This window comes from Acinonyx jubatus, chromosome B4 (assembly GCF_027475565.1).
Source record: "Acinonyx jubatus isolate Ajub_Pintada_27869175 chromosome B4, VMU_Ajub_asm_v1.0, whole genome shotgun sequence".
Taxonomy (NCBI): Eukaryota; Metazoa; Chordata; class Mammalia; order Carnivora; family Felidae; genus Acinonyx; species Acinonyx jubatus.
This window is the reverse complement of record NC_069387.1, coordinates 54,817,610-54,839,689: the sequence shown is the minus strand read 5'-3', so window position 1 is coordinate 54,839,689 and position 22,080 is coordinate 54,817,610. Positions and strand designations below refer to the sequence as shown.

General features: G+C 32.7%; 1 protein-coding gene across 25 annotated transcripts in view; it reads left to right on the top strand.

Moving 5' to 3' along the window:
* The window catches only part of C2CD5 (C2 calcium dependent domain containing 5), a 100,953-nt gene that overhangs the window by 35,282 nt on the left and 43,591 nt on the right, over positions 1-22,080 (top strand). For 6 of the 25 annotated variants that reach the window (XM_027035732.2, XM_027035731.2, XM_053225980.1 and 3 more), the window contains 3 exons: positions 939-1,090; positions 6,348-6,433; positions 12,435-12,543. In XM_027035732.2, coding sequence (XP_026891533.1) covers positions 939-1,090; positions 6,348-6,433; positions 12,435-12,543 — 347 coding nt within the window. Of the gene's footprint in view, positions 1-938; positions 1,091-4,221; positions 4,414-6,347; positions 6,434-7,045; positions 7,079-12,434; positions 12,544-15,299; positions 15,366-22,080 lie in introns of all 25 variants that reach the window. The other 19 variants (XM_027035718.2, XM_027035720.2, XM_027035716.2 and 16 more) reach the window with 10 other exon arrangements.

The window sequence follows — 22,080 nt, the reverse complement described above, 5'->3', positions numbered from 1 at the left end:
GCAGGCAGGTAGGCAGGTAGGCAGGTAGCTTAGGTTAGGCAGGTACCATCAGTCTTTTCCTTCTCCTCCTTTTCTCACTTGAAGTCCAGCTGCAGTGAAGAAATCCAGTATTTAGCCACCGCAGAGGTTCTAACTACTTGGAAGTGAAAGTGTTCTTCTAGCTTCCAAAGTCTCTTCCATAGATCCTCTAAGAACCCTATTGTATGTATGTATCCTGTAAGTTTTTAGGGCAGTCCTCTAGGATTTGCCATTATTTCTGCATTTGGTTAGAAATAAAATTGATTACTGGATTCTATATGAAATAGCTGGCAAGGCTTCTGATTTGCTTATTTTATTATGTATAAAACCTGTTACATAGTAGGGTCTGTTTTATTCTGTGGAAGAGAGCTTTGGAAAACAGGTAAGCAACTATTCTGTGTAAAATACAATGGTTCTGTGTAGCTGTATTCATTTTTCTCTCTGTTGTGTTTTTAGCTGTGGCACTCTTGATGCTATAGGATAAGGAAACATTTTTCTTTTGAAGATATCAGTGTGTGCAAATATAAAAACAATTGTGAATATTTGCACATACCATTTGCAGCATCATTTTTTCTTTTGTAACTTAAAAAAAGCATTGTTTATTTGAAAGTATTTTCAGTCATGTATTTATTCTTTTTGTTTATTTCTCCTTTTAATATTTTTTACCCCTGTAGTCTGTCATCTCATGCTTCTTTGCTTTTTTACTTGGCTTATTAACTGTTCCAGTGCAGATGATTATTTCTCTGGAGAATGATGAATGGTTAAATAGCAATTGGTTGTCTTTGACCTCATACCCAGCTCCACACTTAAGAAATGACTGCTGGCCCTGCCCAATACTTTCCTGGTGTTTGGATCATGCTGCCTTCCGTCACGTCCTTTGGCACATGATTGCTTAATATTTCTCCACCTTCTTCTGGCAGGATTCCCTTCAATGAAGATCCCAATCCCAATACTCACTCATCAGGACCCTCAACCCCTCTGAAAAACCAAACTTATTCCTTTTCACCTTCCAAGTCCTACAGTCGACAGTCCTCTTCTTCTGACACAGATTTGAGTTTGACACCCAAAACTGGTAAGGCGCTTCCACCCACCTTTTTCTTTTTCTTTTATTTTTTTCAAATTTGTTTCTGTTCTTTATTAGCTTTCCATCCAAGGCTTTCCTCCTGTTTTTGGCATTTAAGTTAAAGGACAATGTGACTACTGATCATTTTCAGTTACCACCATTAAAATATGAAAATTTCATATAGTTCAGAAATTAGCTTGTTCAAAGATCTGCATTTATTGATTTAATCATAGTGTAGATACGAAGTTCAGAATTTATTTTTGCATGTAGACGTTTTTCATTTCATGCTCATATTGTGAGGAATAACATTCTAAAGCTTTTGCGTAGAAAGTAACACTAGTAGCTTGCAATCCAGTTCCTCATGCAGTAGAAGCATTTTTGAATTCATTTTTCTGTTTTACTGAACTTAATTCTAAGATTTTATTATGAAAACATTTTTGGAACAATTGAAATGGTTATATTGGAGTACATATATCTATTAACTTCTTGTTATTTAAAATGTTTGGTTTTGCTACTCTTACTCTCTAGGTTAGAAAATAGCATTTTTGCTTTACTTACTCTTACATATTTCTCAATGTATGAAGTTTATAATTTTTCCCCCTACTATTTGTATTTTGATAAATAATTTCTGTGAGTTTTTATGAATGTTTTCTGATAAAAGATTGTTTAAAAAGTCAAATTATCACATTACTTCTTAAAGTAGAGTTATTCAAATCTTGAAAACAGTATTGTTAAGAAAAGTAAAATACAAAAATTAAAAGGTTAGTGGTTAGCAATTTTTGTAAATACTACCTTTGTCTTACAGTTTTCTCTCCAGATTGATGAAGATATTTTGTATAGTTCTTGTGTTGTTTTTATCAGTGTTAATAACCTTTTGTGTGTTAGGCAAGAGATTTATGAAATGATCCCAGATTTTATGAAAACAGTGAAAAGCAATCCAATTCCAAAACCAATGCTACTTATAAAGAAAGGGCATTAAAAAGAAAGCCTGTAGATTTAGTATCTACTTTTATAAATGTAGTCACAAAATGTGAGGAAGATAAATATGAATACCTAATTATTTGAAAAGAATAGCTTTGTTTTTATATATATACGTAATATGAATAACATCTAAAAATCATGAGATACTTTATAGTAATTGATGCTGTGGATTGTGGCATCTTAACCGTATTTATGCCGTAAAAACTGAACCATTCAAACTTCAGTGAAAATTTTTTATTTTTAAATAAAGGATGAGATTCAGGCCTTCAAATTCATGCCTATCAAAACAAGGAGATTTAGATAGTATTTGAAGAATAAGTTTTCCTAAAAACGTTTTTCAGGCTTTGACTGCTGGCTATTTGCGTATTCCTTGTTACTTTTTCAGTATTCTTGTTTTCATTTTTCTTTGCCATACCACAAATGAATTTTTTTTAATGTTTATTTTTGAGAGAGAGTGCTAGTGGGGGAGGGGCAGAGAGAGAAGGGACAGAGGATCTGAAACAAGCAGGCTCTCTGCTGCCGCCAACAGCAGCCAGCCAGATGTGGGCCTCAAACTCAGGAACCATGAGATAAAGACTTGAGTTTGAGTCGGACTCTCAATGGGCTGAGCCACCCAGGTGCCCCCCACAGATAAATTTTTGAAAATATTTTCTTGGTCTTTCTGTTTCCTTTTCTTTAATTCACCAAAAAGTCCAAGTACGAAAAGATTATGAAGAAATTAACTGAATCAGATTCTCCTAGCTTTCTCTTAGGCAATTGTATTATCAATGAAAACTTTATTGCATTTTATTTTCTAGCTCCAAAGCTTTAGTTTTTAAAGATTTATGTATAATAGTTATTATTCTCATATATGTCTATATTCATCAGCTGCCTCCAAATAAATTATTTTGTTTTGCTGCTATCATATGCTATTCACTATTTTTAGTAGCATACTTATAGAACATTAGCAATTTTTAGTCTTTTGGCTTTATCATGAGTCCCTAAATATCTTGAATATTCCTGAGGGCCATTCCAGAGGAGATCTGAAATGGCAAAATTATGATTGTTTTAAAACTTCTAAAACTATAATTGAGCATGTATTTCATGTTTCTCTGCCTTCAAATTTACCTATATACAAAATCAGTCTCTTGAGAAATAGTGGAGATAAGGTGACTAGGATTGATTTATGTAAACTGGGGAGCCAGAAATAGAATAAGTTAATAAAGCTTTAGACTGAGAAAGTGGTTTTTCTATTTGTAGTTAAAGCTATCATCTATTTTTCATGTAGGTATCATTTAAAAAAATTCATATTGATTTATTTCTATAGTTTCTAATTTTTGACATTTTACCAGGTTTTATTTTCATATTTTTCCCCAAGTACTCAACCAGTAGGAATGGAATTTTAGAATACTAGTGTTAAGATATTGATTTGACAGCTGACTCAAGCTAATTTTTTACTTTAAAAAAAAAATCAGGCTTTTAACCATTTGTAGTTTTTGTAATCTAGAGAGTATTTGCACCTTAGGTATGAAAGTCTTTGTAAATGCAGTGTTATGATCAGACTTTAGCATTTAAAATTTAGAGGAAAAAGAAAAGTAGTAACATATATCTCAAATCTGGATAGAAAGAAGCTAATGTCTATATTTTTTTAATTAATGATGGCAACTGTTTAATGTGGTCATTTGCTTTTTTTATGGGTATTCAATTAAAATACTCATAAGTGATATATTTTAGTAACATTTGAAGAACTGAACTTTGCCATTTTAAATGATGTTTGTATTTGAGGCAACAAGTTTCTGGCTTTAAAAATTTATGAAGTGCACATTTTAACTTTATGCATTCTTAAGCAAAAAAAAAAAAAGGGCAGGTAATTTAAGTGTTTTTGAGAAATCATCTCAAAGTGACTAGAATGGCATAAAATTCTAATTTAAATCCTGATTTAAAAAATTTTAATGAATGTGGAGTTTGTAAAAGTTTTGCTAAGTTTTAGACTATGCCTTTTATTTATATTATGTTGGGTAGATGGTCTTGCTAATGACTTCCTATGCTTAGTGTAATTTATGTAAGCATTTTAAAATTCATTTTTACTGTTATGTTTTGCTTCATCATTGCTTTCCTTATCCTGCATTTTCTGATCATCTTCTGAATCTGCATCTTTTCTCTGCTACTTTCCTCTACAGCACCTTACCCACAGGGGCCTAGGATTTACCTGTGTCCCAGCTCCCCCTCTCTCTCTTGTGGTTCCCTTCATCTTAAAAAGTCCTGTCTCCTCCTCTCGGAGTCTAGCCTTCCCCCTCATCACTCTAGCCTTGTCAGCCCAGTTCTGAGGAAAAGTGTTTCTTTCAGTGAAGAGCTGTTCCTGGCTGCTTCTGGTAGGATCACATTATGTCAGCTTTTTAATCCCTTTATTTTAAATCACCTTTAAAATGGTTAATTATTTCATATTGTAAAGAAGTATTGGGTGTTTTATACAGGGCATACTTCTTATTTTTCTTATTGGTGGACAGAGTTAAATGATTAGAATGATCGTGAGGATGTGATTGAGGATTACTTGATGGATAATTATGAATATTCTGCTGAAATTATTTTATATACTAAAAAATTATATGTCTGAGGACATAGATCTGTATATTTCCAATGATTATTAGGTTCTCATTACTAGAGTTTCTGTTTTAGATGCTTTACTTTCTTTCCCTTCACACCAACTCCATTCACTTTGGACCTGCACCATCATGTTGCTAAGCCATATGGTTACATTAGTAAATTATTGTTTGAATCAGTTTAAATCTCATTTTGGTGGTATTCTTTCATTATCCATTTTTTTTCTGTCCATTGCATTAATTTTCAAATTATTCTGCTGTATTTTCTTATGTTTTGTTTATCTCTACAAGATTACATTTTATTTTATGGCTTTCAGTATGCTTCATATAAAGATCTTAGTTTCATTTCTATGTTTAGTATTGTATAGTCTCTAAAAATCATGTTTGGGTTACTAAAAGAAAAATACGTTTCTTTTTTATTTTTAAAGAACAGAATGGGACTATACACATGCTAACATTTGTTTCCTTATCCAAGAACAGCTAAAAATGTGAAGGTAAATTAGTTCCTTTTTGAAGTCATTGCAGTAAATCTGACTGTATGTATCTTCAGTTTTGAAAAGGTGGGATTGAACTGTTAATTCCAGTCTGTAGAGTGTTAGTTTCTCACCTGTCCCCTACTTTCTATAATTCTTTGACCATAATTGGTCTATTGGTATTATCAAAAGAATAAAATTAAAGTAGGGAAAGAAATGAAAAATTAAGTCTTTAAAAAAATACATCTAAGAGCTTGGGAAATATTCTTTCATCCATAACTATGTACATTTGTGATGTGTCTATTATATGTCTGTGATTTTTACTTTTTAAAAATACTTTTATGTTGGTTTTTACAAATGATTATTAAAAATTATGAATGTTAATAGTGTTTTGTCATGAACGATATATTTAGGAATGGGAAGTTATCAGAAAATAGATACAACTATATTTCAAAATTGCCTAAAACTCATGCTCTTTAGAGAATTTTGGAATATTTTAAGTGAGCACAATTAGTGCTTATCCTCTCTGTATTTACTTTTAAACATTCTTTTAGTATTCTTAAATTGTTAGCATAGCGAGGGACGGTTGATCCTTGAACAACACACCCCTGGACAAGCTGACATAAACTTATAACTTCTGATTCCCCAAAGTGTAACTATTAATAGCTTATTTTTGACTGGAAGCCTTATTGATAACATAAATAATCGATTAACACTTATTTTGTACATATGTATTATATACTGTATTCTTGCAGTGAAATAGGCTAGAGGAAAGAGAATGTCATTAAGAAAATCATAAGGAAGAGGAAGTACACTTACAGTACTCTACTGTATTTACTGGAAAAAAATCCACGTGTAAGTGAACCCATGCAGTTCAAATCCATGTTGTTCAAGGCTCACTGTAATTGGTAGTATCTTGGTTATTTTATATTAGAAGACTCAACTTTTCAAAGTTGACTATTATACAAAAATTCATCACATTACCATAATTAAAAAAATAAGGTTTAGAACAAATTGAGTCTAGAACCAATGGTGATCAGTATGGCTTTGACATCTTGCTTCTAAAGAAAACTTTGTAAATAAAATCGAGTAAAATACGTGCTATATGAAGTACTTTAAAGTTTGGATCATTTTAATAGATTTCGACTCATGATATTTATGAAGATGAATGCAATTGAAACTTTGTTTCTATAGCTGTTTTTTGGTTGTTATTTATGTACCGATGTTCTGTAGGAATGGGAAGTGGTAGTGCTGGAAAAGAAGGGGGGCCGTTTAAAGCTCTTTTAAGACAACAGACTCAGTCAGCACTGGAACAAAGGGTAAGAGTTGCTCAACATTCTTTATTCTTAAACTGTTAATGTGTTTTTTAGTATGCTTCCATGCATTTTTAACTTATTTCCATAAGCTAGTTTTGATCATGTACCTATAATGTAATTTTGCAGTCCATAATTTATTTAAGGTATCAAAGTAATTTGTTTATGAATAATTACTTTTAATTTGGAATAGTTCTGTAACTTTTTTGTTTTGTCCTCCAGTCTTTTATTAGAAATAGTCTATTTGGAAATATCCATTGAATGATGAAGTCATTTCTAATTTTGCATTAAAATTATAGTATATAAAAGGAAATAGAGTTTTCTCAGAAAAAATATTTTAGTTGTATTATATTAAAATAATTCTTTAATATATTAATATGTTTATATGCTAAAATTATTCTTATGGCCGGCCAATCTCTTAGGGGTAAAAAATGCACAGATTCGTATTTCTACAGATTAACATAAACATTGTGGTTATTTGGTATGTGAATACATCTCTTTAATTATTATAAGTTTAATGTTTAGTTAACAATGTTAAATGGGAAAATGAATAGTTAAAATTTTTGGATGATTTTTCTCTTTTTATTTTTTGTTTTTTGTATAAACTTCATTGCTAAGGGAGGATCGCCTCATAGGTTCTGTAGAAGGCGGGTATGTTTCTGAACATGTGTGAGAGCCTGTTTCTTGTATTGGTAGCTTTTCTAGTTTTAATCTTGATCATTTAAGTTTTATTTAAGCTTTAACAAATGTTGCCAGCTTTTTTTCTTTCTGTAATGCAATTTTTAAAAATTTATCAGCACTATGAGGCTCATTTTTTTTCTCTTTAATGCAGTGCATGATTACTTATATGTTATGTCAGTTATTTTAAGGCACAGTTCATAGCTTTCATTGTGTCTGATTTGGAAGTTATAAGCATTTATAGAATTTTCTTTTACATGTTCCATTTTATACTAGCATTACAAAAAAAAGATAAAACATAGTAGATACCTACAAAAGAATGCATTCTATAAAACACAGGTATTTCTTCTCTAGAGTTTAGCTTTTGAGAATAGTTTTTTTCAGATCCTATTATTACAAACAATATAACAACTTCTTTTTTAGACTTTTTTTAGACTTTCTTTCCTGTGCTGGAAGTACCTGTATGCACTGTTTGCCCTTTAGACAAGGCTAGGGAAGAGGAGAGCTGAGCTAATAAGCAGAAGGATGAGACTTTAGCTGCACACAGTTGTTTGCTTTGTACCTATCAGGCAGCAATTGCCTTTGAGCTACTTTCACACCTTGCAGGCATACCAGCTACTCTCCTGCAAAAGCCCACTTAACCATTCAAACCATTTGTTAAAAACAAATATAGAAAAAGACTAGAAACACGGAGAAGAGGGTCAGAGTGAAGGTGTGCGTGTTCCCTTCTCATTTTTTAGGCTAGAATGCTCTTCCTCCTCCCCCACTCCCAGTATTACACTCTCTACAGAGTTCCTTACACAAGGAGCATTTCCTGTAATTATCGTTCTAGAATTCACAAGAACAGAAAAATATGGGTTGCCTTGATGTTTGATGTGAGATTTTGCCTGTATGTTGTGCCTGTGACTTCATTATCTATATTAGGAACTTTTGAAAACACCTAGCTTTAAAAGAAAAGAAAATACTAATCAGTTAAAACTATTTTAGATTTAGTTTGGATAAAATTTATGTTTTCAAATATGGTTTTAAACATTCTTAAAGTTTTGGACACATTACTACATGAGGCATACGTTATTAGATACTCTTCATGGAATTAACGGTAAAGATGTGGGAAAACTCTAGTTTTCATTTACAACTTTGTAAAACCTGAGTTGGCAATATATTTATGTTACCTAACCCTGCAGTAGTCACTTGAGTTTAGGAAACTACCTCTCTATCCTGGGTATATAAAAAATAGAACAAGCATTATGATCTTTAGCTTTCCTGAAAAGCTGTGGCTACCACTAGTATGTATGTCTTTGTTTTGGGAAAGATTTGTACAGAAGTATGAAGAATTCTCCCCATATGAGTTCAGATATGCCTTAACTCTGCCAACTTGAATACTAGATCAAATTGCACATATGATATACCATTTTTTATATTCATTTTTAAAATACCCTTTGCCACCCGTAATAAATTGTATGGCTTTTTTTTTTTTTCTTGAGAAACTTTGTCCAGCATCTTTTATTTAATGAGTTATTCAAGTAGCAGTTATCAAAAATAAAAATGTTATCTTTTTTCTTTCACAAAATCAGTAAAAAATAACTTGACAAGATCTTGGTGATAGGTGTCAGATTACTAGGAGATAAGATATAGAGATAAAAGTTTTATTTAAATTTAGGTTCCACCTATGAACTATTTGATGTAAAGCAAATAGATTAATTTTCAGTATGACTCTTCTTTCACCTCTAGGAAAAATGAAGTTACTTTTCAGATGCTGAGATGTATATTTTTCTTCAGTAAAGAAACCTAGTTGACTTGGTTTAACCTAGTATTTCCAAATATAGTTTACAATAGAATATTCCACTTAAAATACCTGCTAGTGAGGAACATACTTTGGGAAACATTGGTATAAAGCAAACTCTTTTCATAAATTATGATCTTTGCAAAAGTTGAGTAAAATTATGCAATAAATCATAGTAGGAACCTGGCATGGGGTTTTATATCTAGAAAGTTGACCAAGGTATCTCAGGATAATAAAAAATATATTTGATAAAAAATAAATGATTTAAATATATTTTAAGAAAAATCCTATTTAAATGTTAAAAAATTATTCCTATTGTGTTTCCAGATTTTCCAACTATCTTTGGACACATAGTATTAAATATTCCTATTGTGTTTCCAGATTTTCCAACTGTCTTTGGACACATAGTATTAAATAGATTTATACTGTATGCACTTGGCTTATGTCAAAATATCAACATATGAATTCTTACCTAGGTAGCACAAGGGAAGGCACTTTAAATATTAGGACTCTTCAGAGAAAATGTCTTCTGTGGTCTCTGAGCAGGGGAGGGGCAGAGAGAGAGGGAGACACAGAATCCAAAGCAGGCTCCAGGCTCTGAGCTGTCAGCACAGAGCCTGATGTAGGGCTCAAACTCACCAACCATGAGATCATTACCTGAGCCGAAGTCAGATGCTTAACTGTTAAGTCAGGCACTTCCAGGCGCCCCAGAAGCTGTTCTTTTCAATGGAACAAAACCTATAAATTCATCAGGTGTTATGATAGACTAGAGATTAAAACCAGCTCCTTGCCTCACTGTTTTAATAAAAAATGACAAGAAGCCATATGATAAGATTTGTTGCTCGTGTAGAGTCTAGGCCCTCTTAACTCTTACTTTAGGGTGTGGGAAAGATTATAAAGCATAATTTTAAGATACTTTGCAGAGGGCTGGCACTTTGTAAGTATGCCATAGTAGTCACTGGTGATGGGGGTGGAGATGATAGGTATTTAACAGTCCTCTGTAGGTTCATCTGTAGTTCTTATGAGAGAGTTATCTAAAAATGTCATTTTGGTTCCATAACAATGCCATTTTTTTTACGCCAGGTTAAATATTGGGTGTTCGAGTAGGTGTGCTGATTGGATCAACTGGGGACGTGTAGGACAGAGTTTAAATTGGCAGAGTGGGTGTCCATGTCTTTGGGCAGCCGTTCCCCTACTTTTTCTGCTATGACCACCAGCTCTAGTATGATGCTTTCCCTCTTACCCCTTTATCTGTCTTCTGGAATTTGGGAGAAGAGTCAGAATCTCAAGTAGAAAAATCATTTAGGTTCATTTTTATACTTCTCTAAATTCTTTATGGTTTTTTTGAAGTTATTTTTAAAAAATTATTTTTATTTTTATTTTTATTTTGAGAGAGAGGGCATGAGCAAGGGACAGGCAGAAAGAGAGGGGAAGAGAGAGAATCCCAAGCAGGCTGTACCCAATATGGGGCTTGAACTCACGAACTGTGAGATCATGACCTGAGCCAAAATCAAGAGTCGGATGCTTACCCGACTCAGCCTCAGGCACCCCTTACCTAAATTCTTATATGCACATGTTTTCTAATATGTCAATTTACCAAACTTATTTCTTAGTTTTAGAAGGAAGTACAGCTTTTCATGTAGCTTATAAAAATTTTATTTCCAGTGTCTCTTGTCCAGAATATTCAAAATGTTTAAGTATAAAGATTAAATGCAAAGTGTTTTTTTTATACTTTGACCTCAGTATTTTGAGAAAATTTAAAAACTGTGTACTTAAAGTTGAAAAACAAAAATCCTAGAGGCCTAAATACTTAAAGTACTTAAATTTCTCCTAGCATAAGTTTACTTATATATTTCCCATTTAAAACTTACATTTAAAAAGTTCAGTTGGAAGTAAGGAGGTATTTTGACTAAACATTTTCTAGTAATGTAATTGAAGTTCTCCTGTCTTTTCATGGTTTTCCTTTTGCCTGTCAGGTGGGCCAAACCTATCCATTTCCATAGATTGATTTTTAATTTATTTTAATGTAGCCTAGGATTTTCTTACCCTTGTTAATTTAAAGATTCCTTACAAATTCTGTCTGAATTTATTTCTAAATTCATGTGTGTCTATAGATACAGACACATATGTATATATGTATTTTATACTATATCTTAATGGGTTACTGAAGTGTGCAGGACTGTTCGCCTTTGTGCTAAATGACTCCAAGTTGCTGTGCTTTGTGAATTATGCTTTGGTGAGTTTGTATTCTCCATGCTTTAAGCACTCAGTCGGTACTTGCTGCTTTTAATGTGCTTGCTTCTAGTAGTACTCTGTATCTCTTTATCTCCCAGCTTTCATTTGCTGCATTTAATCTGCTGTTGTCCAGAAAAAGAAGATACTGATAGGTTTTAAAATACGTTCCTATAATTGTCTATTTATAATAACTGTATGTCATAGTATGGATATGATCTATAGGGATCTCTTATGAATCAAATACATAACCTTTAGTACTTGGAACTATAACAGTTGTTTTTTGACTGTTGAGAGTTCTGGTTGGCTTATTTTCCAGTTCTAAGTTCTGTTCTGAATAGCTGAGGCTACTGGTAAGTGATTTCTGTTTAAGTGATCTATGTTAATCTTGTAGCCATTTGAGTTGGATACTAATTTTCGTTTTCTTGCATCCAGTTTGTGTAATATGAGATGCCTCCATATTTGGAGAGCCACTGGAGCTCCCCTTTCTTCCTGGTGCTATTTCAATGAATTTCCTTTCTCTACCATTTCTCTCTTGCCTCTGTATTGATGAGATTGAAAGATATCCCTGAGAGAGAAGGGGAGAATAAAACTTGGAAGAACTTGTGGAATTTTATTGCCTCCCTTGCTGTCATCTGCATACTTCTCCCTTTTCCTTAATATACATTTGTGTACTTAAGTTTTCTCCTGCTGCTCGTTGTTGATAGAGTAAATAATCTCACACAGTGATTCTCTGCCCACTTCAACTTGGTATTTGTCCTTCACTTTTCTGTGAATCTCTTAACCCACACTGCACATTCTCTCACTCCTCCTTCAGTCCCACATTCTTGTAGATCTCTTGGACCAGTCCTTCAGAGTCTTTACCAGTAGCCTGGAAGTGGGTGTGTGTATGTGAGGAGGTGTCTGCCCCACTGCAAAGCAGACCCGAAGTAGAAGGGCAGGGGAATCCCCTCATCTCACTGTGATTTTGCATCAGTGTAAGAGATTGAGAGAAAGGAAGGGTGTGTTCACATATCTCAAACTGGGACTCTGAGAACCTTTTTTTTTTTTTTTTCTTCATTGAGAATTGATAAGAAGAGTGTTTGGATTCTGTGTAACATGATATATATGGGAAAATGGATTAGGAACTCCAAACATCCAAGGAAACTTTTAATTACAAAGCATGAGTGAGGTATAACTGGTAGCCTTTTGTTAACGGATAGAATTCATATCTCACAATATGAATATAATCTAAAGGAGTCAGGCTTTTTAACAAGCACATTTTTTGTACTTTGCACATGGTCAGTTATATTTTTCCCCCATTCTTTCTACTAGGAATTTCCATTTTTTACCTTGACGGCATTCCCTCCTGGATTTCTCGTGCATGTTGGGGGTGTTGTTAGTGCACGTTCTGTGAAGCTTTTGGACCGCATCCACAATCCTGGTATGTTCTTTAAGAGTTTGTTTTCAGTGTTTCATTTGCTTTAACTGTGGTTATTAAAATTGATTTTTATAGTTTTAAAGAATCAAATCTATCTGAAAAGAGAAATGAAAATGCAAGTATAAACTGGCACATGTTGCTTTAAGTATTTCTAGTAATCTTAATTAAAAATAATCAAATAAGAAGTATATTTTAGTTGCTTTTTTATATAAAACAGATTTTGATTCATTTGTGGCCTAGTTAACACTTTGAGGGAATCCTTAAATTAACTTCTGAGTCTGCTGTTTGACCCAGACAGATAATAAATTTTTACAGTTTGACCATTGCAGCCCTTATCTTAAGATGTTAATTGTTTTCATTAGCAGTAACTCTTTGTGGATTATTTTAGTAATTTCCTTATTCCTAAAAGCAAGTGTTCTTTTGAAATTTAATTGTAAACATTGTGTATTGTCTAAGAATTTAAAAAAAAAAGTGCTGTCTGCTTTCTCGTAGAGAAAAGACCTCTTTTCTGTAGCTATTTGTTCTATATAAGCAAACAGATAAGAAGAGTAGGCCACTTCTTTTAAAACATGGGGCCATGATTATAAAAGAAAGGCCTCAAACCAGTCTCAGTTTCAGGCCCTTGGATTAGGAATGCTTTGGTGGTTTTTCTGAATATAAAACAAGCATGAAAAGTGTGGTAGAAATTATCTGTTTGGAGCGTTTTCTTGCATCTCTCATTGACTGGATTCCCAGTAACTCATTCAAGCCACTTATTATTTTGATGATATACCTTAGACCTAAGTTATGTTAGTATTCTTATTTGGCACATATGCATACATGCTTTTGAAAATTTTGAATTGTCACTTCCGATAACCTCTTCCTGAGGCTTGTACTGACAGCTACAAAAGGAATAAAATGCTTTGAAACTATTTTATGTAAAACATTGCTGATAGTGATTTTGAGGATACAGAGCATTACCATCCTTTTAAATTAAAAAAGAAAAAGTTAATGCAGTTTTTTTTTTTTTAATTAAAAAAAAAAGTAAAAGTGGTTTGATGTCATTTGAGTTAATAGTTATAGAGAAACAGAATGGAATTTTTTCCAGACCCTGAATGAGATTTTAGGAGAGCAATAGTAGCTAGGATTATTTAACTCTGAAGCTGAACAAATACATACTTTAAGCATTAGTCTTCTCTTTTTCTTCTCTGGTTTATTTTTTTCCGATGTTCCTTATTTTTTCTGGCCAGTTTGAGGTCTTTTCTTAACGTAGTATTGTATATTCTGCAGTAATTAAAGGCATTCTATATATGAATGATGCCAGTTTAATGTACTGAGACATTGAAGACACTGCAAGTTCCGTATCTTTGTGTTTGGGAACTTGAATTATTTGGAAAGTGCAAGGAAATACTGAGTTAATATACCTGACATTAACTGTGTGACCCAAGGCTTGTTACCTGTGTTTCTATGCACCATTGACTCAAATATTTTGATAGCTGGCACCCACTGATAAGCTCCAAACATGGTTTCAGGAGTATATTTAACTGTTGGTGGTATCTTCTGTTTACTGAAAACATTTTTATTTTATTGTTGCTTCCATGTACTCTGAGTAAGCTATAGAGTCTGGGAGAACAAACAAGGGTTATTTAAATAAGTTAAGTAGAGAGCTATATTTAAAATCACATTGCTTCTTACAACAAACTCTTTTTTACGGCTTATCATACTTGCTAGTTTATTCTAGTGGTGTGAGAAATGTAAGAATCCAGGCCCAGGGAAGAAAACAGTATTCCTTATTACAGAATACAATTTGTGTATTGTAATTATCAGCTTACGCATTCTCTTCCTTTCCTTCCCTTTCAGAAATTTTTTCAATTCACATGAAAATTCAAAAATTTTCAGTTACTAATATGCTGTTTCCCAAAAGGTTATGGGCATAGATATATAAATGCTCTTTCATGATATATAAGCTATATTTTAATTTTGTTTTATTTTCAGTTAAATACAAATCAGCTATATATTCTAATGGTTTCAATATTACATTGTTTTGATATAAATATCACATTTTTGGGGTTGTTTTATGTAGGTATTATGCATTAAAAAAGGACATTTTCTTAAGAACTTTTTTTAATGTTCTTAATGTTTCATAAATAATTATTTATGAAAAGGATTTAATTTGTTGAAAAACGCTGAATGTTGAAACAAAAAGAACTCTAGATTAGCATCTACCATGATGATGATGTATTAATTTTATGACACGGAGTTACTCTGCTGAGAGAAACTTACAATGGATTGAAATGCATGTGCTAATGTTAAAAGTGCTGTATTTGCACTCTCAAATGAATCTTGCAGTTATTTTTTGACTAGTGAATACGGGAAATTTTCATTTTACACTGAGTGTAGAAGGAAAAAAAATCTTATTTTAAAACCACTACCACCTGCTAACTATGGATTATTATCTTGGAGTTCTTTTAGAATTTTCTCCTTTGTTAAATATTAAGCAAACATGATATATACAACAAGGAAAAGAATGGGGTGGTTTTAAAAATCAAGGTCATTATCTCAAACAATTAGACTTTAGTTAATGTTAGATTATGATAGCATGCTCCTTCTTCTCTTTCTATTTCTACTTCTTATTAACTCTGCTGTCTGTGTCTTTCCAGTTCCTGTCGAGTGGTATTGTCAATTGTGTTCTTGTTTGTAGTGTTTTTTTGTTTTGTTTTGTTTTTTTCCTACTATTCTGCACCTAAAACTGATCTACTAATTTGCTGTTTTGAACTCAGCCTTTGTCGGAATTATGGGTAACACAAGATCTTACAAACTGCTAGACTGGAATAGTTTCAATTCAGGTATTTTGATGGTCATTCAGTACTACATATGCTGACAAAAATTATGGCAGCTCAGTGAAGTTTTTAGAAATGTTCTAGATTAAATAGATTTAATATCAATTCAGTTATACAGACACATTCTGCAGTACATATGTTATAACTCTTACAGTTCCCATGGAAATGCAAATATAAAAATGTGTTAACTAAAATGAATTAACCAAAACCATAGAAATACCATAAATTATAAATGGCTTATGTTAGGTAATTAGCTTTCAGAATGCTAAATTTAAATTATATTTATTACATTTTGGATAGTTTCTTCATATAAGGTAAATGAGATAGACATTAGCTTTATGATTAAAGAAATATTAATTGTTAAATATTAGTATTAAATGGCTAGACTTGATAAACTTAAAGTATGTTTAAACTTTATTTAGGTTTGAATATATTTAGTATTCCATAAATACTATGAAAGTACAACTATTACCATTTTTTTTATAATTCTAGAAGTGTTTCAAAATTTGGCAAGTAAGAGATTTTGGGGGGATGAACAGCTTTCATGAGCTCCCTTCCTTCCCCTTCCATGTGAGAATATAATTTTCTTTTTAAGTAATTTTTCTTGTGGATATAGTTTGTAGCTTTTAGAGAAACTAAGATAACCTTACAGCTGATGATGTGGTTTAGAGTCAAAGCCAATTTTTCTTTTTGATAAAAGCGTATTCTCTTAATATAAATAGCTAAATTTTTATGTTACTTGTGGAATTAAATAATGGAACCATTTTGATTCAGTATCAGAAGCTGGTATTTTGCCTAAAGAATTTTACCAGTTCTTTGTGTCAGAAAGTATATCTATTTACAGAGAAACAAAAACACTAAGAGGCTCACATTTTAGATAATATCCCATAATCTTTTCAATATTGTAAACTTTTTTGTTCTTAGGAGTCCAGGATGTAAGTTCTGATGTAAGTAACACATGTTCGACTCTGAAGTAACTCATGTTAATCATGCAGATTTACCTAAGTTCAGTCTAGTAAACAATCTGATAAGGTCCAATCTTTGTGGATTATCAATTGGTAAATCGTCAGGGAAATTACCTCTATTTCCTGTCCAAGTTTTTGCCAGTATATTATCACACTGATTAAAATTAAAATAATAATTTTGAATGGAATATGTTGTACTTGGTTTTTAGTGGGAAAAATACCCTGCTGGATTCATTTAATAAACATAATATATTTTTAAAAATTAAGCAGATTCGTGAATAGGAAGAGAAAAAGCCTAATTATGTAGGGAAAGGACATTGGGAACAGAGTGATCATTAATAATTTAAGGAGCTTAAAATTTGTCAGGGCAAACATGTTTAGAGTGAGATGTGTGTTAGATGATAGAACAGTCTTGGAAAGTAGAAAAGCAGTTAAATCTTATAGGTCTAATACTTTGTTGCCTGTAAGCAGAATTACGGAATTTGGCAAGGAGAAACACGGTTGAGGAAAGAGTATATCTTGCCATCATTTAAAATAAAGTCAGGTAGTAAGTGTATGAAAAAAAGATGGATATGAATTACAGAAATACTAAAAGAACATAAGGGACACCTGGCTCAGTCAGTAGAGCATGTGACTCTTGATCTTGGGGTTGTGAGTTTGAGCCCCTGTTCGGTGCAGAGATTATTTTAAAATCTTAAAGAAAAAAAGATAAAAGATGACACTTTCAGTTTAATGTTCTCATAGTTCTGTGCTTTTGACTAAGATATTAGAATCTTTATGGTAGTGGAACATATTCAGAAGTCAGACTGATTTTCATATTAGTTTAGGAAAAATAATATAATTCTGAACAAAAATATGATAAATGTATTCAAATCATTTATGTATTCTTCTCTGTAATTAGGGAATATTTAGCCATTATTATCCTATATTACTGTAGAAAATCAATAATTGGCCACATCAGTAAAAAAAAATAATTGTTGATATAATTTTTATTAATGTGACAAATTATTCATCAATATTGTATTTCCTGGATTCTCTGACACCATTTATTATGTAAGGTATCATCAATTAATGATAGCTTCCCAAGAGGAAAGAGAAGGAAATACTACCATGTTAAATATATTAACTATTAGACATTCTTATTTCAGAAACATTAAAATGTGGAAAGATATAGGAAAACATTTTTAATCACACAATAGTATCTCATGAAATATGATATGCAAGCATTTATTAGAGTTTATTTTGTGCCAGTTTGCTAGATGATAGGTGTGCAAAGATGCCAGTAACCCTGTTTTCACAAAAAGGTCATATTCTGGGAGATTTAGAAAAACATGTTAATGGTTTACTGTGTGGTGTGGTGTAGTGTGGTGTGGTGTGGTGTGGTGTGGTGTGGTGTGGTGTGGTGTGGTGTGGGTGTGTGGTATGGTGTGGTGTGGTGTGGTGTGATACAAGGTACAGAACTAAAGAGGACAGCATAAATTAACTATGTGGCAGGGAAGCTTGGAGATATAATTCTTGAGCTCAGTTTGAAGGATGTATAAGAGATTAACATTTATACTTCATACAGTGTATTTGGAGGTATGTTGTTACATCCTTTTAATGTAGTTCTGAAACTTTAGCACTGTGTTACAAAACAATATCCTAGCCATTACTTGTTTGATATTTACATAGTTACTTCATACTATTGTTTGACATTGAATACAGAATGTCTTGGTTAGTTCAGCTTTTTTGTGTGTGTCCTTTTTTCTACTGCTTTGCTGTCCTAGGTTGTGTTAACTACAGTGATAGAAAATATTTTTATGGAGCAGGAAGAAGGAAAAAAAAAACTTCAGTTATCTGAGAATTTATTTTAAAATTACAGTATTACCTTTTCTTATCTTCCTTCTTATCTTTCTGGCTTGGTAACAGACTTTGAGAAAGACAAGATGAATCTTGCTGCTAGGAAGGAGGAGACACCATGTGCAACTCTTGTATTGTGACATGCCAGGAACAGGGCCGGCATAGGAATAAGACAGGGTATCCAATGGTTACGTTTGTATTAGATCATTGATTATAGCATGGAGAATGGATTTATTAAAAAATTTTTTTTAACGTTTATTTATTTTTGAGACAGAGAGAGACAGAGCATGAACGGGGGAGGGTCAGAGAGAGGGAGACACAGAATCTGAAACAGGCTTCAGGCTCTGAGCTGGCAGCACAGAGCCCGACGCGGGGCTCGAACTCACAGACCGCGAGATCATGACCTGAACTGAAGTCGGCCGCTTAACCGACTGAGCCACCCAGGCACCCCTGGAGAATGGATTTAAAGGCAGCAGGACTAGAGATAGGGAGGCTAGTTAGTTGACTGTAGTATTTCTGGCCAGATGAGTGACCTAGGATTTGGTGGTGATAGGAGAGCTAAAGTTTATAGAGCACTTACTGTGTGCCCGGCACTCTTCTAAGTGCTTTATGGTAGTAGGTCATTCAGTTCTCAAAACACAGCTCTGAGCTAGACATTTTTCCTATTTTGTGGATGAGCAAAATGAAACAATAATTTTCCTAAAGTAAAATAGGTAGTTGTTGGGCTACAGCATGAACCTAACTACTCTGGCTTCAGGGCTTACACTCTTAACCATAAATTTGTAAATATTTTAAATGTAAAATCAGCAGGACTTGGTCATTAGTAAAATGTGGCAAGTGAAATTGTCTCTTGGCAACTTTGAGCTGAGAGAGAGATTAGGATTATCCTACACAGCTACAAGTCTAAAGCCCCAGTGAGCGTTTGCATCCTATCTTTTGGAAACCCAAGTCTGTTTGAAAGTTGAGTTATAAAAAATATTTTCAGAGTAGATTTTAAAAGTCTTAGCTCATTGTCTCTCAATGCCTATGATCTCTTTTTTCTCTCTTCTGAGTTTACCACTGAAAGTATTTCTGGATAGCGTACAGATATAATTTTTAATTAGCAATAGCCTCAGTGTAGTTGATGAAAATTTGTTATTCTTTTTTTATATAGGATGCATGTGAGCTTAGATATTTTATCGGGAAGCAACAAGAGGAAATACAAAATAGATATATAATGTGGTTTGAAAAGTACTGGTTTGAAAGAGCTTCCAAACTTAGACAATATTTTTAAGAGTGAATGTTTCAAGTACTGAGTTAGTAAAACAGTTTGTTTAAAACTAGATAACTTTTGTTTTTGAGAATATTTTAGAAGTTTTATTATTTAAAAAAGATTTTTAAGTTTATTTATTTATTTTGAGAGAGAGACAGAGCGAGCAGGGGAGGGACAGAGAGAGAAGGAGAGAGAATCCAAAGCAGGCTCCGCGCTGGCAGTGTGGAGCCCCATGACGGACTCAAACTCATGAACCGTGAGATCATGACCTGAGCCGAAATCAAGAGTCCGATGCTCAATCGACTGAGCCACACGGGCACCACTATTTTATTATTTTAGATTGTAGATTTTTGAACGTATTATACTTAAGATTTTCTCAATCTTATAATAAATGAACTTTTGCTAGTGCTAAGGAAAGCTTTAGATTAGTGGTCTGAATTTAGAAAATGTTACTCTTTTTTTGTTACTCATCTGAATTGTAATTGTTTAGAATATTTACTTTACTTCGGGGGCGATAATAATCAAAACCAAGAAAAAGAAGTGTAATTATTACTTTAAACATTTTATATGCTTTAAACATATTCAAAATGTGAGTCAACCAATGTGTAGGGAAATATTTATAGAATATATCAATCTGATAATCTAATTTTTTTTTCAGTTGTAAGTAAAAATCTTTTATTCATGGATGTTCGTGGTGTGCCTACCATGTCTTGAACATGATGTTGGATATTGGGAACACGATTGTTCAGCCGGGCAGACACCCTGTTTGCACAGCCAATCTAGGCTATTTCTTGCACTGTTTTGCTGTGCGTGCATGCGTGTGTGTGTGTGTGTGTGTGTGTGTGTGTGTGTGTGTAGGAGGAGGAGGAGGAGTTAAATGGAGATAGGCTTTCTTGAACCTTGAATTCTACTGATGATCTCAGTAGTTATTTTTTACTCTATCTGAGAGGTACTCACAAGCAGATGTGCAAAACTAAGCCTAAAGTAGTTAAGCCGACTTTGGTTTTAAGTATTTTAATGAGGGTTTTAGGAAGTAGATATATAGAGTTCAAGAAGGCTTTGTAAATATAGCATGTATAATGTGTGAACTTCTCTTTATATGTAATGCAACATGTAAATGTAATACAAATTTTTCTGTCTACATATAACTGGATACCAATTACTCTCCATTCTTTATTATCTGTAAGAAAAAGTCAGACATGTAATTTCCTTAATTTTGAAATTTTACTCTTTATATGTCTAATATAACTGGATGTTAATTACAATATTATAATATAGTATGTAAATGTTATATGTAATCTTCTCTCCATGTATAAAGAGGGAAATCTCACAGATAAGGAGTAGTTATGTGTCTGACTTATTTTATGAATAGTGAAGACTCCAGTTTGATCTAACATGTATTATATCCCAGCTACCATCCTAAGATCCCAAATTACTGCAGCTTGATGTCTGCTCTGAATTTGCACATCACTTACTGTATGATGGGACTGTTCTTCCTCGGTTGGTACTGAATCCCCACCTAGTTTGAGGTGGTATACACACTTGAACCTGAACTCTCTATTTCATTAGGGAAATTTGTGTTCTTCAATGAGTTGTTTTGTGTTGGAATAGTACTTTAAGGTGTTTAAGAATGTGGCTTTTTAATGCTTCCATTAACAAGATAGATTATTGTTGTATTAAAAATGTTTATTTGAGCCCACCTAACACTTTATCTCCTCTCGTTTATTTAAAAATTAGATTGAATAATTGTCCATTTTCTTTTCTCTCAATCAGATTAAAAGATTCTCAAGGGCAGAATTATTCTCTTCCAGAGCTGTGTAAAAATAGAATTAAATTGAACACTTTAGGTAGTCAGTTTTTCTTAGTTGCAAGTGTGTGATTGCCTAAAATCTCAAAGGGACTGAGTTTTATAAAGGCATATTATATTGAGTCGTTCACTTCTTTACTTTCTGAGATATAAGCTATTATTATCATTTTACGAATCTTTACCAGTTTTACCTGTACTTCAGAAATAAGACAAAATGTTAAAAAGATGGCAAGATATCAAGCTATGTCCATGCTCTAGAAAAGTAACAGTAAAGAAAAATTAATTGTGATGTCAACCCAAATGTGCAGACAGTACCTCTAAAAGAAGCATCAGTGAGGTATTGATCTAGAGCACAGGGCATGCCTATAAATAAAAGGATATATTAAAAGATTTGTGATATTATCTATGAAGAGTTTTGACCCATAGAATACAAATACAACATCGTATGAAATATAATTTATATAGTACATAAATTTTAATATCCTCTAAAGTGAGATCTTTTTATAATTATAAATAGTTCTATAGATTATTTGGAGGAGCATGGTATTTAAAGTGAAGATTTTTTTTCTTGACATCTCTGAAATGTTTTTTAATTGTGACCTTCACATCTCAGCTGTATATGCTTCAAATGACTAAATTGTATCTAGTTTCACGAGTGGTATGTAGAGTTGCCATACATTTTTAAGCCAGACTCTTTATTTTGCCTTTTATATGAGTATGATAGATCCTCAGTTTTGACTTTTGGAGAGTGAGTAACACAATTCAAATTCAACCAATTTATTTCCTATAAGAATGCAGTTAGCAGTTACTTAAGCTTGAAAAAATCCCATTATGGGATTAAATAGTATATTTCTGAAT